Source organism: Megalops cyprinoides, chromosome 2, assembly GCF_013368585.1.
Source record: "Megalops cyprinoides isolate fMegCyp1 chromosome 2, fMegCyp1.pri, whole genome shotgun sequence".
Taxonomy (NCBI): Eukaryota; Metazoa; Chordata; class Actinopteri; order Elopiformes; family Megalopidae; genus Megalops; species Megalops cyprinoides.
The window spans coordinates 49,914,683-49,931,387 of record NC_050584.1 but is presented as its reverse complement, the minus strand read 5'-3'; the positions used below and the strand labels follow the sequence as shown (position 1 = coordinate 49,931,387).

General features: G+C 40.1%; 1 protein-coding gene across 1 annotated transcript in view; it reads left to right on the top strand.

Moving 5' to 3' along the window:
- Positions 1–1,836: 1,836 nt before the first annotated feature.
- Positions 1,837–16,705, top strand: part of LOC118771616 (collagen alpha-1(XXIV) chain) — a 98,860-nt gene continuing 83,991 nt past the window's right edge. Inside the window, exons 1-3 of the mRNA XM_036519609.1 lie at positions 1,837–1,899; positions 8,833–8,903; positions 13,677–15,001. Of these exons, the coding sequence (XP_036375502.1) occupies positions 1,844–1,899; positions 8,833–8,903; positions 13,677–15,001 (1,452 nt within the window). The 5' untranslated portion in view covers positions 1,837–1,843. The remainder of the gene's footprint in view (positions 1,900–8,832; positions 8,904–13,676; positions 15,002–16,705) is intronic.

Here is a 16,705-nt window from a genome sequence, read left to right as displayed (position 1 = left end):
TTGGTTGGAATATTTTTTTCTTACATCAAAAAATGGGCATTGGGTCTCATGGAACTGAGCCAAAGTTAATTTCCAGCAGGCTGCAACATAAGGAGATGCTTATACAGCATACATTTAAAGGAACTAAGAGACGAACCTTCAGACAAATCACCAGCACTGAGAATTTCTTTCCTGCACAGCTACCCAGAAAAGAATTTACATACAGAAAATTAATAACATAGTGTCTTACACACGTAAACACATTCTAGCGTACAGTATACATACATACATACATACATACATGCATATATACATTTACAACATACTCATTCCATCTGAATAAAATATTAATGTCAACTTCCACAATAAATACCAACTCCAGTTTTCTGAGACATATTTGCATCTTTCAGGAAGGAAGAGGAATGTCTACTTCACAAGACAAGTTGGTTACTTTCTCTAAATCAAGGTGTTTGTTCTAGCGGGAGGCCCTTTGGGAGCAGCCTGTTTCCCTAAGTGTTGGGCAGGGGCTAAGAAGTCACCCTACCTTTGCCTCCATATTCCCCTGTGTTGAGAAAGGAAAATTGCTAGGAGCTTGGGAATTTTACTTTCGCTGTCTGAACAAAACACATCTCTACCTCTTAGGGGGAAAACAGCAACACATTTCCTTTTAAGCAGTTAGGTTGTGAAAGAACATTGGACAAGGTGCTGAGAATGGTTTGTTCAGACATATACAGTATTAAATTGTAAAAAGTAAATAAAATACATTATATATATATATATATATATATATATATATATATATATATATATATATATATATATTACCTATATATATATTACTTTTTTAAATAGAATGAGAGGATCCTTAGTACATAACTTCCAAACTGTGACATTAAGCCCATTAGAGAAACGATTTTAAACTTACTTTGGACCAGTCCCTCTCCCACATTTCAACATTTGCTATGTTCTTTTATGGTTTTGCTGTGTTTTCTTTTGCGATGCTCTGTTCAGGCTTAAAAACACCAAGTACCAGAATCCTTTTACACCTGATATGCTGATACAAATGCCACTTAGAGTCATTTCTGCTATGGTCTCTTTGCACATGCACATTTCTTCTTGGTTGTTTGATTTACAAATGAATGACTCATTCAGCAATAATAGTTTTATTCAGTAGCATATTATATAGTATGTGCATCCGAGAGTGGATTTAATTCTCCCTTCAAATGAATGAATGGTAATTGAAATGTTCACAGTAAATAAAACACGTGGCTTTACTGCCTTAATGTGCTCAGCAATTGCACATCAAATGAATGGAGCCATTGATGATTGCTAGTCAAAAAGGCGATCCGATCTGTGATGTCACAAGTCAGTAACTGGTGAAATTTAACACCAACTGGTACTGGGGTTGAATGCGGCTGCCCTTGCAACATTGCAAGTCAAGGCATCTGCAGAAACCACCGCCTGGAGGTACAGCACGGAGCTGGAATAGCCTGTGTGCATGAAGCCTCATTGTGGCAGACACTGTATTTCACTTAAAAGGGAATCGGGAATTGTGATACGCGTTCTGTAAATAGAATTCACATATTGCTAGGTGCATAGGTTTCCGTACATAGGTGCGTTAGCTACTGGCACATTGCTTAAACAAAGGCACTGAAACCCAACCAAACGCTACGGAGACGGGAAAAGTTTCAGTGAGTGGGGATCTTGCTCGCTAGATTCCCCTACAATGAGGAAATTCTGAGGTGGCAGTCTTCAGTCAGTTAAGCTCTTTGGCTGTTACTAAGGGATAGCTCATGAACCGGTATCCTCTTGCGTGGAATTCTGTTTTCACTTAGAACTCTGCTGCTTGGACAAATGCATACAAATGCATTTAGGAGCCCAACGGACAAGGAGTGGACACATTTCTCCAACAGCAAAAACGTAAGTTAAATGTGTTTTTAATAATAAACGAATGTAAATGTGGTCAGCAATGTAAAGTATAACTTCGCCAGTTTGCGTTGCAATTTGCATGTGTAAATGATCACACATGATAGCCCAAATACAGTATGTTTGATTGTGGATTTCTGTTAAAACAACAGTGTTGTTGAGGTTATCTTTTGGCATTCTTCCATGAACCACAGAAAATAGGCAGCATTGTCAGCAAGCTACATCCGCGAATAAGAAATCGTTACAGAAATAGTTACCAGCAGGCATAGCTTGACAACCCATTCATATCATTGCGTGCCCTGTATGGTTCAGATTGGACATCCCTGTAAAGGGAGCGCTTCGTCTATCATGCAATACTCTCGCTAAATATGATGTTTGCCCTCAGAATGGTCTTGGCTTTGACCTGCTAGTCAATCCTATGCGTGTAGCTCTGTTTTGTAGGTGATCCGGTCGGGACCACTGGGCATAAAAAATGGAATCAACAGGTTCTACATCCACCTTGTACGTTTTGTCAGTTCTGTCGTGTGTATACGTAATGGGAAATGTATAATACAGTCCGATGTTCGAAGAGCATAGCAACATGGTGTATTCCAAAAGTTCCAATTTCGGTTAAAAATGTGATGGTTTTGTCATCAAATTGATTTTGCATGCTGGTGAAACATGTGGCAGTCTCAAAGGTGCTATAGGTTTATGCGCTCTATTCACTTGTTAAAGTCAGGAGTAGGTTCCAGTTCTTCTGTCCTAATTTGTATGAACTAAATCGGGCATAGTCGCTCTTGGTGCGTTCTCACTTAAAGTTTCAGTAGATAGATGCGTCTGGCATACTGGACTGTCCGTTTCCTTCGGAATAAATAAACCACCGCTAATTAAACTGGTGCATGTATTTAACCAGGCAGCTACTATTCGAAACACTCATTTAACGTTTTCTTTAATTCTTACCCAGTTCTGCCCCGGATCCCCGTATATCTTATAAGTTGTGTCTATGTGTGTATATATGAACTGCTAGCTACGTGAGCGAAGATGTATAGTCACCCAGCCTGGGGTGAATTCCTCTTGGTTTCAGACGTAATTGAGACCAGATGATGAGACCTTTAGAGTAGATTATGATGGGAATAAACCGTGGGGTTTAAACCCCTACTTGTTCTGCGGCGCGATGAAAGACGTTAAAACGGGACGTTTAGAATACGTACGTGTTCCAAAGGACGCATGATTGGAACACTAACTCGGAGGTCCTCAGCCTCTCATTATGTTATACATGTACGGGTAGCGTGTAGTCCCAACAATACAGCCTGCAGTATCCAATCGCGTAGAGCTGCATTGGAAGCATTTTTAATGGCCACGGACTGAAAGCGTATAGCACTTATGGCTAAACATTCCACATGTAAGTGCGTATTGGATATTTACATCTTGGCATGCGGTTTCTGCGGTACTGTGACATTTGCGGGAGACAGTTGAGCTGAACTATATTTGAGAGGCTTTTTTAAAGTCACTGTGTATGCAACATACACTTATTTAATTTGTGACGAAGTGTATATATTGTACATGATCCCTGTGGTTTTGGTTTTTATGCATGATCCGGAAGGTATAGCTCAGGAACAGTGAACCTGGCATAGTGAACCAGAACAAACTACTGAAGCCATGAGATTACTTTCAGGAGTAGAGCAGGGCCATTTACACACATTTATAAAGGATGATTGAAACGCCTTAGCCCTAAGAAGGTGGTTTGTGTCACTTTTTGACTGAGGTGTGCAGAAACAGGCTCCAAGAGATTGGAACAATAACACACTGTTTTCCCTGCTCTCTACAGCCAGCAGTGAGCTGGGGCTTTGGAACAGTACCACCGGTCTTCTTTGACCAAACATACTCTTGGACATTTTACAACACAAGACTCATTCCTCTTTAACACAAACCTGGTATATAAAATTAATAGGCCTGTTACCATTCCTTACATTAACTAGATGGTCAAAGAAGTGCCCAGAGGTGTGCAAAACAATGGGCATGTGCAGAAGAAGTATGGATGATCTGGGATTATGACAATACATTTGGAATGAGAGACATGTTGCAGAATCTTGACCATTCCTGTGCATATGCTGACATAATTAGTGGGTGTTTTGTTAGGCTTTCAAACTGTAGGGTTGTGAATAACATTGGATAAAATATTGGGCTTCTGGTTCTGTGATCGGTCAGTGTGATTTTATCTCTGTCTGTTTGTAGCCAAACATCTGCAGGTCTTCCTATGGACGGGAAAGGGTATGCCAATAAAGCTCTGCTGAAGTTTACTCACAGTCCTTTGTCTGCTCCCTGTCTTGTGGACAAAGCAAATCTTTACTTTAGACTATGATGACCTCTTGACTCTGTGACCAATCTCAGTGTTTTGGGAGAGGAGACCATGGAATTAGCCAGCTGTAGTTTAGTCTGGTATGATTACTACGCACATTGAGAGTTATGATGTGGAATGAATGGTCCTTAAGTCAATGAGATGGTGATGATAATACTGCCTGGTTTATTTCCATAGCGTATTAACTTAATTTAATGCCTTTCTAATGAGTTCATGTTGTGGATATGGGTGTGAAACATCTAACAGCTGCAGTGAGGAAGAGATAATGGTTTACTGCACTATGTCTTGGGCTGTTAGCAATCTCAGAATCAGCATGAAGGAAACTGAAAATGTCTCAAAGGAAAACGTTAAGGCCCCAGTGTTAGTGCATGCCCAAAGCAGAACATACTCCAGTAACACACTTATCTTTTCAACATTGAACATAGGACTAAATATGTTACATCCAAACCATTTGTCAGTCATGTGCACCATGCAGACTTCTTAAGGTGGTCATTTTCCTGGCCAGTGATGTATGGATTAACACATATGAATTTTAGACTGCCTCCAACATAGCACCTCTGCAATCTCAAGTAGGTCACTGAAAAAAGCGTGCAGATAACTCTCAGTCCAACCAAATCATTTTTTCACCTGTAGGTCAGCTGAGGCAAAGCCTGATCTTCTGCTGTAGAGACAGCTGTGTCTCAGAAATAATAGAGATGTCAAAGATTGGAAGCACCATTGCCAAAAGGTCATTAGTTTCCAATAGAGCATGACATTACCCAAGTTAGACCAGCTTTACATAAAAAGGACTTTAGTTCAATTAATTTGTGATGCCTCAAAATGTGTTACACCTAAACAAGGAAATAGACATGAATGCTGTTGCCTCACAATGTAGAATGAGTGTAATGTCTGTTTTAGATAGAGCACATGTGTGATAAGAAAAAATAATTTTGTTGTCCCCTAAAGATGCCTGTAGTTCTTGGGCATCTTTATCAGGCTTTATGAAACACAGTTTTGTGTTTGGAGTACATTTCAGTGTTGCAGAGCCTAAATGTGTAATGGCGTTTTGGAGACAAATAAACAATTCTTGCATGATGCTAGTGATTTGATATACTTAGCCAATTACATTTAATGTTTCAAGAAAGGGAGTTTCAGTGAAAATTACACATGAAAGTGTGTTTTTGTTAAGTTACTGACCTACTCAGAGTAAGTAGCTACTAACTGATTTTGTAAGCATCTTGTTAATTAGCCATGGAAAACAATGTTCAGTAATTGTTATAATTCAGAACATCACATGCTAACTCTAAACAGTAATATTGGGATAATTACCCTTTTCTTATTAAGATAATTGTAAATGAGAGTTTACTGGATTTGACTGAACAGCCTAGTCCCTTTGGAAAAGTAGACCACTACTTTCTCTTCCAAGTGTCTTTGTGAATTTATGCACTTTTCCAAGTTCTGACCTCTTTTAAAGCAAAATTGGACTGCAGTTTTTTTTCTAAGCTTTCATGCACATGTTTAAAAGTGGTAATTATTTATGGTTGTGGCATGGCACTCACTACGGCATTGTGGCATTTCCTTTGGTCAACACAGTGCTGTTTGGGTCACTTTGTTGTCCTTTCAACTACTTTTCTCATAAACTGCTGTCATGTGAGAGAGTTCTGTGGATCTTGTCTACTGATTTGTCTTTGAACAATTCCTTCCCAGCAAAATCCAAGAAAGATCAATTGAAGTTTGAGTGAAGTATCTGCTGTATAAACATTAATATAAAAACATCTTGCTCTAACTGCATCATCTAAATGGAAAAAGCCCAACACAGAAAGTAACTTCAGTGAGGAGGTAGTGTTGAAGCAGGGATGTTGTAATGCTGTTATGAGAAAGCCCATTCCACTTCTGTGACATGTGTACCTTTAGAATCAGTAGATATCAGAATAGCTAAATCTATAAGATAATAGCTAATGTCCTCTCTTTGAAATGTATGGGAAGTGGCTTCAGTACCTTTTTCTCTTCTACTTCTTTATCATCATGTTGTTCATTTTTAGATTTTCAGAGAAACATGCTTTCTGTTCTGCTGGTCTGGTGTACTTGTGTCCATTTTCTCAGCTGGTGCATTGTGTGAAATGTCACAGCAGCATCTTGGACAGGTGGCATGCTTCATTTGTTTATTCCATTGGTGTGAACCCACTGGGCCATGTTGAACTGGGAAAACAAACTTGGTTGAATTTGCAGTTTGGAGAATTTACTTCTTCTGACAAGGAGGCCACCCACCGAATTATTGAGGGATTTAGGGAGACCTCTGTCCTTTCCTCTGTACTCTGTCCTGTGATTTCTTCATGTGTTCCTCAGTGTAAATCATAAGATGTGACAGTTCTGGTACCCATTTAAAAGAACAAATGAAAAATTTTCAAATATTACAGTGAATGAGTTACTGCATTATTTTTTTTTTCATTGAATCATTATCAAGTGAAATTGAAAGTCCAGTTACCTCACTGTTTTACATTTAGCTTTTTTAGGCACTCGGCAGGCTTCTATTACCTGAGTTATCCAAATTGCAGGTGATAGTAATGAAGCAATTTATGTAAAAGGTAGAAGACCACTTTGGTTAGATATGATGGTTGTGATCATGTAATAGGTCAGTTTAAGTGCTGAAATTGTAGTCTTGTCCCCTCACTACATTTGCAACTAATTGTAGAGAATTTGCAACATAATTTGTCATAATTTATAATGTACCTGATTAAACCCTCTGAAAGGGTCCATTATCTTCCCACCACTTCTGTTTGAAGGGGATATTACTGAGATGTGTACTACTTTGATATATTTTTGTAGTTCATTTTACAATAGTACCTTTTCATCTGAGGAAGACCTGAACTATATCCCCCCTCTGCCAGGTTTGACTCAGCCTCTGTCATGGTCTTTTCATCTGTATGGAATGAAAATGATGCTCTTGAATGATGAAGTGGGATTTCTAGGTAACAAAAGACTCAAGAAGTTGAACGTCAGTTTAGCGGAATCAGTGATCATATAATTGAATGAAAAGATGTATTTGTTTGTGTTGGAGAAAATATATCATTTGCATTTATTTGAGTCAGAGTTTGAATTGAATCCAGGGGCCAGGCTGAGTGGGCTTGTGATTTGTGGCTGCGACAAATCTGGATAACAATGCTGTGAGGGAGTGGCATGAATCCAGGGGGCGCACTTGAGCTCTGAAGTACTGCTGATAGGCTATGTATAACCTGTATGCATTTAACTAGTTTGTGTAGAGTCACGTTCTGTGTGTAGTGCTCTGTGTGTAGTGTAGTTGAATGTACAACAACAAAGGCTCTCTGTCATTGACTGCTCACTAATTTGAGTGTGTACTGTTTGTACATATGTGGAGAAGCTTGCAGACCCATGCTTGTGGCCAATGTTTATGTTCCCGCTCTCAAGACTCCAGCAGGGCATTCTGTTTTCACTGGGTAATCAGGATAATTATATGCTACCACAAATTGCCCATGTCAGTAAATTAAATTTACTTTGAATGGGGATGAATGTAGGTTGTTTTCTTTCAGAGCAATTTGTGGAAAGATGTATTTCTGAGTTGTTTTGTCTGTACTTAAACAGGTAGAGATTTTGGTTCTGAAATAGCTATCAAAATATGTTGTTAGTGCATTTTCCATATTATCCATGGTCATTCTTGATTTCACAGTGTAAGCTGTGAACCCTTCCTGTTAAGCATGCGGGTGTGGCTAACTCTTAAAGCATGAGGTTGTGTTTTACCGCCTGACTCAATGATTTGCAGAGTGTTTCATACTGGAATGTGTGCCTGCGGACATGCTCACGTTGGGGTTGGGCTTTTCAAGGTTAGCAAGGGATATAATTATTGGTTACCTAGAGGATGGGGTCTGACTGGTCTACGCAGTAAAGACAATTAGAAAAGCAGAAGGCTATAGAATAAATCATTGCTCTTTTGGATTTAGTTTTCAAAGCACATAAGTCATTACTTTGGTGCTCCTTGTCCAAGTTTTAAAAGTTAATGTGAGGGTCCTGACAACATCTGTCATTCTTAACCCCTGGCCTTCAAAGATAATGCTAGATTTTGAGATTTAGTTTGAGCTGAAGTACTGTATCATCCTTAGCCACATGGTATTTGAAATCCTTTCATGCATTAGGACAGATACAAGTAGATACAAGCCATGTCCAATCATCCTGTCTTATGATAAATCCATCAATTAAATGAAATTTTCATGTGTCCATCCAAATATGATAAAAGCAGAGAGGTAATGCCTAACTGTACAACCACCAAATGTTGCAGTTCAAAATAGTAACAGGGCATGAATGAGTATGCCTTAGCCAAAGAAAATTACAGTGCTTAAACTGAGCATGTCAAAGTGAATATTACAATATGAGAAGCTGTTTGAGTTCAATTTCTTAAATATGTTTAACAGTTGCCTCTGACATTCCAAAAATTAGATATTATGTTACTGCATTGTAAATATCCACATTCATGATACAGTATAGCAACGTAGATGTGCTGTGGGTTCAGATATGGTGTCTTAGGGTTAGGGTTAGGTCAAGGCAGTAGGGTGTTTTCTGAACACACATTTGCTAACGTGTCTTTTTTTGCCTTCTAGGAGAACCCTCCTCCTGCTCTTCTCAATATGCACAGCCTTACTGTTTGCACAAGAACACTCTCAAGCACAAGGTGAGCACCCTCTGCCCCTCTCCCCCTTGACTGGAGCAACTGCAGCTCTGAGGGAATGTCCTCAGGTCACTCTGACACTGAGCTTCTGACAGCAATGACCACACACCCAGATCCATAATGAGGAAGATGACCTTTCCTTGTACAGACACAACTCTGAGGTTATGGAACATTTTTTCCACGGAGGGCCGTTGCTTGTGATGAAAAGTGTTGATTGTTACAGGAATTGCGTGGGCTGTGTGGGCATGGGCCTGCTGCTAGCCAGACCCCTGGTTCTTTTAATGGAAATTTTGATGCACTCAGACTGTCGGCCCCATTGAACATCATATGTTAATGAGCTGCAAAATAAACGGTGTCATATAGTCTTTGACTGGAGTGTTCAGTAATTAAAATGCACAAAATATGAATGTGTTCTGTAGAAGGGCAAAGGATATTATCTTATTATTTAATTTAATAAGATTAATTCTCTTATTATTATTCTTGGTGTGCTTTTTGTACAGAAAACACACAAGACTGTGCATTTCATTATCCAATTTTAGCTATGCAATGAAGCAATTCATGCAGCTAAAACTGTAACCGGCATGTTTATGGTTTTCTACATTTCCAGCCACAAAATACTGTGGTCTATAAAAACAAACAAGATTATTGGATTCATCTTACCAAGAATACAGCTATCATTATCCAAAGAACATGCCATTGCTGTTTTTTGGTACAGGTCACAAAAATCTCATAATCTCATATATAGGATTTGTTTTATTGCTTTATCTCATAATTTCAAATTCTCCTCCAATAGCAAATGTACTCTTCAAGTGCTCATGTGGGGAGGGGGGGGGTCTTATTTTGTAAGCACAGAAGATCCATTGACTTGGACTGTCTTGTAGTCCTGGATCAGTGCTTTTTACTTTCTTGTGTCAAAGTGCTCTACCATAGTCATTATGTGTGGGTAATTATATGGCGCATAAGGCTGCATGGAAAGAAGCCACAGCGCTGAGGCAGAAGGCAGGGTTGTCTGCCTCTCAGAGGGACAGCTGCAAGCAGGAGCTTTTCTTCCCTTTCTTTTTTTAAACACTCCTGCATGTCCGCTCTTGTTCTCTGGATCCCAGAATGTAGGTAGAGGCAGTCAAAGAACAACTTGCATTTTCCCTTTTTAAAAGAGAATCTTCTCTGGTACAGAGCCTAATCTCACTAAAACTGCAAGATCATTTTGGATGTTTGATTAGCCTAACTAAATGAAAAGCCAGCACAGTGCTTGGTGTATTTTGGCACAGAGTTTTATCTTCTCAGATGTGATTGATGTGGAGGGATGATAGTCATCAGTTTACAGGCGGGCATACGGTGGAAAGTGTTTAAGAGGGAGGACAGATGGAGCTTCTCTTTTCTTTGCTTAACCACAAGCTGTATAGCTCAGGCCCCTTCCTCAACCAACATAAATCAACACATGCTGCACGCACAAGTTCAATCACATCAGCAATGTGTTTGTTCTGTTATTCCAAGAAATGCACAGGTATATATCAGTTTCTCCAAGCTAACTTCTCGTCTGGTATTTAAACTTTCTCATGAACATCTCACATGAACTTTGCAGGGGAGGAGGGAGTAAGACTGGAGGCTATTTTGCATTGCCTGAACACATCCAATGTGCTTTTTTTTAAATGATGGTCATGGTTAAGTAATTCTACAACTGACCAAGAGAGCACTGAAAATCAGGAGCACTGCTAGATTGATGCTGCAGGGTGCTGGTTGTGTCTACAGGGGTCTATATAAGTGATTGTTGTGTCATTACCCCATGCCCTTTTAGAATGTTCTAGACATGGAATAATTATAAACCCATCAAATAGCTCTTTGTAGAAAAAAAGGCTGCTTTGGGTCCTTGACAGTGATTATTATTTTTTCAAACTAGAAGCAACAAGCAAAATTAATTTAATTTGGTGCTGGCAGAAGTCAAGGGCTAACACAGAAGCTTTTTTCTAATTATTCAATGTGGGTCCCACTACAGGCTGAATCAATTCATCCCAGCTTTAGAGGAATGCAGACTAAAGGCGAAAGAAGCTTGTCTTCACATATGAGACAGGTTAATTGGAATCCAGGCTGACGTTACCTCGGGCAAAGAATGTCAAGGACATATCTGCATATAGATCCACTGAAGATACTATGCACTTCCATGAACACAGTCACGTCCTCTCCTTAGTCCTATATGGACACAGCAACTTTTGGCTTGCTTCAATTTCATCTTCTGCCAAACATATTACTCTTATCCCATGTCTGTACAGTACCATTTGCTGCAGAACTATGGTTTTAAGTACTTCTAAATGTTTCTATGAAATATTTGTTTGAAATATTCGTACAACCAATAGGGATGTACCAGTGTGGTGTTACTTTAGCCGGTTGGTTGCATAAAACACTTATGGTAGCCATCTTGATTGTGCATAAAAGCCAGTTACCTTGCTGACTAAAGACTGATAACACTGAAAGATTAATTATATTATTACTATAGCAGTTAATGTCAGTGGAAATAAACAAAACCATTTGTGAAACACTTTTCCAGTCATTTTCGGTTGAAAAAGATTATCATGTTGTATGTAAATTGATGGCTAACAAGGTCAAAACATGATATCTCCAGTCTAGATTTGCTATTCACTCGCAGCTGAATCCTATAATATCTGTGTTAAAAGGGCCCCAAGCTATGGAAGTTAGCTAGCTAACTATGCATTCAAATATTTTCCACTAGAGATTTTCTCCTAATTTTTTATGTAACTAAATGACAAGATGTAAGATATTTACAGTACCCAGTATGATCAGAGCAGCAATGTACACATAAATGTATCTATATATAACTGTCTCACTACAACCACTGCACTCATACAAGACTGCTGGGCATAGCCAATGCAATCCTTTGATACACTCAGACTCCAACTGCAAACATTTTCCACACTGTCCCACAAGTCACCCAGCACACTACAAAGTGCTGATTGTAGGATGGGCATAGCTTCATTCACATCATCTGAGCAATCTGCAGGTGCCCGATGAGTCACAGGGTGCCGAGACGAAAAATCACTGCCAACGCACCCACCCCCACTCCCCAGAGAAACGGTACCAATTTGTTCCGCTGCTGTGGTCCTGCTGTGTACTGGTCATCCTCCACTGATAACATGGCTGGGATAAAATGAGCATATAGCTCAGCGTGCACATCTTAACCACTGAGCAACTCAGGAGACCAGCATTCTCCTTTTGTAGTACAGCTCTTATAATATACATGATTATATTTTGGCAGAATATGTCCTGGTGCTATAACATCCGAAATGTACTGATACTGTGTACATTGCAATCCATATTTCAGTTTCAACAAGGACACAAGAACCAGAAGACACAAAATATCATTAGAGTGAAACAGATCCATCTCCAATTTCATAGATGGAATTAAATGTTTTTCAACACGAGCTTCACCTTTTTGGAGTGAAAGGATACTGCTGAGGAGCTTGTCTGTCAAACTCCATTTTGTGTGCCATATGACCACATGGTCCCAGATGTAACTGAGATGCAATATAACTGTTTTCACCTCTTCATTTTGTGTTCATTTTACCTCAAGTTATTTTGTATCCTCTACCCCTTCCAGTAACACTGAACTTCTTGATAAGCAACAAGACAGTGAAAGCTGGCAGGATGAGCTTTATGTGAATATTTTTATATATCATCTGAGTGTTGAGTTTATGACCCCGAAATTAGTCTGAAATGTACAGACAGATCTCTGATATTAACCACAGTGGTGAGTGCTACTATACAGTTCTTTCTGGATTGTGACTTTGTTGGTAGCACAGATGTTACATAGACAGACACTTCCATAAAGTTCCAGAATCTTCAAAAAAGCATTTAGACAATAGAAAACTAATGCTGGTTTGCAGTATTAGAATTTTATTTTTAAATAATTACAAGTTGTGAATGCCTTCTTTGGATTAATTTAAAAAGCATTCAATCATTTGTCAAACATTACTGTGTTACTTTCTATGGAATTGGTGTTATTACAATTTCACTTATTTTAATTTATTTTAATCTGTTCAAAAACACTATATGTGTACTTAGATTGTGGTAGCAGTTTCTCAATGAATACATTTGGGGGCTTCTATTTATAGTAAAGAATAATGCAAATTATGTATATTACATGTACAGCAAAATGACATACCGTTATTAGCATTCGGCATTGATCTTCGAAGTGAAAAATGTGATTGCTGCAGAAATATCAAGAGAGTGTGTGTGACAGTGGAACATTGCTCTTAGAATTACTGTAAATCTAATACACAGGGTCAGAGTAACAGTGTCTCTGGAAATTCACAACAGAAGTTCAAAATGTGAAGTTCACCTTGAGCTAAAAATAATCCAGATCACGTATTCATAAACAGAAGGACATTTAAAACACAGTTTATCCTAAACTTTACCTTGCTTGGAAAAAATAAAATGTACTAATTCAAATATGTGAGTCTTTCAAAGGTATCATGAAACACTTTCATGGAATCTAAGTCAGTCAAGGTATGGTTTCTCTCCGTGCTTCTTTAGTTCCAGCCTAGCTCCCCACTTCTCATCTGTAGTCCATATGCTTCAGTGGGAATTTGAGTGTTATTAGGGGTAATCTGTGATGTCAGCAGAGGAGAGAGCCTTGAGGGAACCTCCCCCATGCAACTTTTACAGAGAAGACAATTCCTGTCATTTAGAAAGTTTTTAGCATTTAAAGTGGAGAGAGACTGACTGTTCAAGTTCTCTCTCTCTCTCTCTTTTCTCTTCCCACAGGTGTAGATCTTCTTCAGCAGCTGGGCCTTACAGGCAGCAAAGAGAGCCACTCCTCCAGGGAGACTGCTCTCCCATCGTCCTCTCCTTCGCCGCCCCCTCAGGGTGTCCTTCTCTCGGGAGCTGGAGTTATCCTCCAGAGGGATGCATACATCGAAGCTCCCACCTCTGGTCTCCTCCCTGCTGAGATCGGAGAGGAGTTCTCCATTGTTGTGAGCCTAAGCTCCTGGCGAGCTAACAATGCTTTTCTTTTCAGCATTAAGAACAGCAGAAATAAACTGCAGTTTGGCATTCAGCTCTTGCCAAAGAAGGTGGTGGTTTACATCGCCGAGAAGACATCCGTCTACTTTAAGTACAATGTGCACAACGGGCAGTGGCACTCTTTTGCCATTGGTGTCCGGCCACGGTCCGTGTCCTTCCACGCGGACTGTGGAGGCGTGCATTACAGCGAAGAGACGCTGTCCAGGCCTCAGAAGCTGGGTTCTGATGGCCTGCTCACCTTAGGAAGGATGAACTTGAAAGCTGTCCAGTTTGAAGGTGCAATATGCCAGCTGGACATCTACCCTTCTGCCCAGGCAGCCACGCATTATTGCGACTATGTTAAAAAGCAGTGTCGTCTGGCTGACACGTATCGATCTCGACTAACTGCATCAGATGGCCCTCTAGCCTCGGGCCTCCCTTCTCTGGATCCCCAGATCAGGCCCACAATGCCATCAGGCTCCTGGGAGCAGAGGAATGCTACCCAAATTCGAGATGCCCCTGTCTACACCCTTGAGAGCTACGTGAGGCATCACCAGCATTTAAAATCCACAACGACCCTGATGCCTGACCTGAGAACTGGTGCTGAGGTGTCCACGTTGTCACAGCACCTCGGCACAGTGGCAGGGGGCTCCTCCACGGCATTGGGCGGCATGCAGACCACCTTGGGGATCTCGCCCAGGAGTACAACCGGTTCCAAGCATTCTGAAGAGTCTGAGGGGAGTCCATCTGAGAATGACACAGAGGGCCAGCGACCCCTCGGGAATCCCAGGGCCACTGAGGCCACCCCTGGGCTGATCTCGCCTGTCAGGCAGAGCCAAATCAAGGAAGGCCTGCGAAACAGCAGCAGGCCTCGGCAGCCTACTGACGAGCTGATGGAAATGCAGCTGAAAGTCAACACCACACTATACCGAGAAAACAACAAGAACCAATACCGAGTGGACAATTCTGAGGAACACAGTTACGAAAAAGCCTATGATATGGGAAATTATGACTATGGCTACGAAGACGCAGACTACCCCTTCTATTATGACAGCCTTCCAGGCCCAAAAGGAGAACCAGGCCCTCCGGTGAGTACTTGCCTCCACAAACGTGTGCAGTCCTTGGACTTATCTACAAATGTACTGCCCCTGCAAGTCAGTGCAGAGTGCACAAGAGTGCTCGGCAATTAGAATGCAAGCAATCAGTACTAATTTATGGTCATTATGACTGCTTTGACTGTTCTTACACATATGGCAGTATTACTCACACACTCAAATACGCTCCAGAAAAAAAGCGACAAAAACTTTTGGCAGCACTGCATATTGATTTAGAAGCAAGGTGATAGCCTGTCCAAGTGCTTTTATTTTTTCATGTATCAACAGGTGGTTAAAATAACACATGTCATTTTGCTTTTGAAATATTGCCAGTGGCTCGTGCTGTGATGTGAGCAAGGATAGGGTAATTTATAACTGGATTTGTGCTCAGGTCTGTATGGCCCAGCTACACATGAGAAGAAGTATCAAACAAGGCAACGTAAACAGGCCTGGAGGCTTCACTGAAAGAAATTTCTACAGTCAACAGGCTGTCTTCACATTTGAAGTCATGACTGTAAATCCCATACATAGAAGACAACTCTTGCCACATCAGAGATACAGATCTTTTCTTCAGTGTCCTCATGTAGAAACTAAGACGTGGAAGCCTAGTATTAAAGAGTCCTGAGAATGTGATATGTAGTAATACAATATACGAGCAATTATCTGTATTGAGAGGCACCTTGAGATACATATTTGAGTGTTCCTCTAGCTTTTTAATTGTTGCGTTCTGTAAACAGTCATTTATTACAGATGCAAATCATGTTGGATAAAGTGTTTTATGTGATACTAAGTTATTGTCACCTGTGTCATATTCCAAAATCCCCTGTGTATGACATAAGATGTAGTTTGATGAGTCACCATTATATGAGATGGGTTGAAGTTGACAGTCTGGCCAAGGCCATTTGAATCTTGATCATTGATGTCTGAAATGTCAGTCGGTTGAATTTTTCAGAACTTTGGAGTTCAGTTTCAGGAAGTTTATTTCATTGCTCTGAATCAGTGTCATTGTACTGAGTCATACTGTGAGGAAATCCTCTATAATCCTCAACAAAAATGTCATCTCTTTAACTTAAATATCACAAAGGGCCATTTCTTATGGTTATGGCTAAGGACAGTTTTAGGGACAGTCAGATAAAGTGGAGAATGTTAATGAAAGTTCTTTTCATGTAAATCATGAAAAACTTTTTCTACTATTTGAACGTTTGTATGGATGGGTGGTTATGTATGCTCACCTCTCCATATTTCTTGCATCTGGAAATGGTTGCACATCTGTGCCTTATACAGTATTTTTGTTTGTGACATTTTCAAAAAATTTACTTCATGAAGCATTTTATTCCCTTTGGGGCAAAGTTTTCTCCCACAGTGAAGGCACAAATTGATATATAAAGTATGAATATGGATTTAAAAAGTAGGCACACACTTTTAAACATTGTCAGCTCTTTGTGGAAGCCTTGTGTGGCCAGCGGTGGCAATATCTTGTTGTGTTAATCCTTTTTTCCCTTGAAATAGCACAGAGGTATTTTTTTTTCTGGGTGGGCAGCACAGGCTGGGCAGGAATTCCTCACCAGATGTTGATGCTTGTAAACTGTCCTTATTTCCTCATGCCCACAAGGTCATCCTCACAGCAGATTGAGAAGATACTGCACTTCCCTTTCTCAGTAGAGTACAAGGAATGGAGGGTGTCAGTTCTTTCAGTCA